Source organism: Symphodus melops (assembly GCF_947650265.1).
Source record: "Symphodus melops genome assembly, contig: scaffold_566, whole genome shotgun sequence".
NCBI classification, from domain to species: domain Eukaryota; kingdom Metazoa; phylum Chordata; class Actinopteri; order Labriformes; family Labridae; genus Symphodus; species Symphodus melops.
The window spans coordinates 1-1,000 of NW_027636721.1; the positions used below are offsets into that span (position 1 = coordinate 1).

The 1,000-nt window shown below is 61.9% G+C and overlaps 1 protein-coding gene across 1 annotated transcript; it reads left to right on the forward strand.

Annotated features, from left to right (window-relative positions):
- Positions 1 to 35: 35 nt before the first annotated feature.
- On the forward strand, positions 36 to 997 carry LOC306819141 (sterol regulatory element-binding protein 2-like; the record flags this gene model as incomplete). The annotated part of the gene is made up of 4 exons (XM_079372903.1): positions 36 to 303; positions 393 to 562; positions 634 to 805; positions 882 to 997. Coding segments are annotated over 4 exons (726 nt in total), but the record flags the coding sequence as incomplete, so codon positions are not given.
- Between the last annotated feature and the right edge of the window lie 3 nt (positions 998 to 1,000).

Here is a 1,000-nt window from a genome sequence, read left to right on the forward strand (position 1 = left end):
CGGCATGTGTGACGCCCGTGTGTCCTGCGTGCTGATTGGCTCTCTGTCTGCAGGGAGACTACGCGGCGGCAGCAGCCAGTCTGGAGACCTGCCTGTCCGTCTTGACCAGAGCTCTTCCCTCCACCCACCTGGACCTGGTCTGCTCCCTGTCCTGGAATGTGGTCCGCTACTTCCTGCATCGTCCCACGCCGCTGGGCTGGCTCGTGCACCAGGTGAGGGGGAAGCACGAGGGGGAGGAGGCGAGGACGAGCGCCCGGGACGCCGCGCTGGTTTACCACCGGCTGAGTCAGCTGCAGCTCACAGGTGAGTGGAGACGTGCTGGAGAAGGAGGCGGGGTTAAAGAGAAGGAGGCGGGGTTAAAAAGCAGCTGCTGAGGATTTTGTGGGTTGCAGGGAAGCTTCCTCAGCGGAGCGGCGTGTGGGCTCTGTCTCTGTCTCTGAGCGCCGTTAACCTCAGCGAGAGCGCCCAGGGAAAGATGGCCGCCTCCCAGCTCACTCAGATCTACGTCACCGCCGCCACGGCGCTGCGCACCATCCTGGGTCACCACCTCACCTGTCTCCCTGTGAGTGTGTGCTGCACCACCTGTCAGCGTCTTTGTGTCCTCTGATCTCTAACAACGTCTCCTCGTGGCAGGGTTACCTGCTGAGCGCTGCAGAGGCCGCTGCCAGCCAATCAGAGACCAAGCACATCCCGGACTGCCTGCGCTGGCTCTTCACACCTTTGGGTCGGCAGTTCTTCCTGAGCTGCGATTGGTCGGTGAAGTCTGAGAGCACGGTGGGCGTGTACACCTGTGAGAGAGACCCAGGTACGTCCTGCGTCTTCACAGATCAACTCGTCCACAAACACCTTCCTCACTCTTCTTCTTCTTCTTCTGCTCTCAGTCGACCCGCTCGCTCAGCTGCACCGCTGCTACTGCAGGAAGCTCCTGGAGCGAGCCGTCCACACGCTCATCCAGCCGCAGAGCGACTCTGACGGAGGCAAACACAAGAAGGAGTCGGGG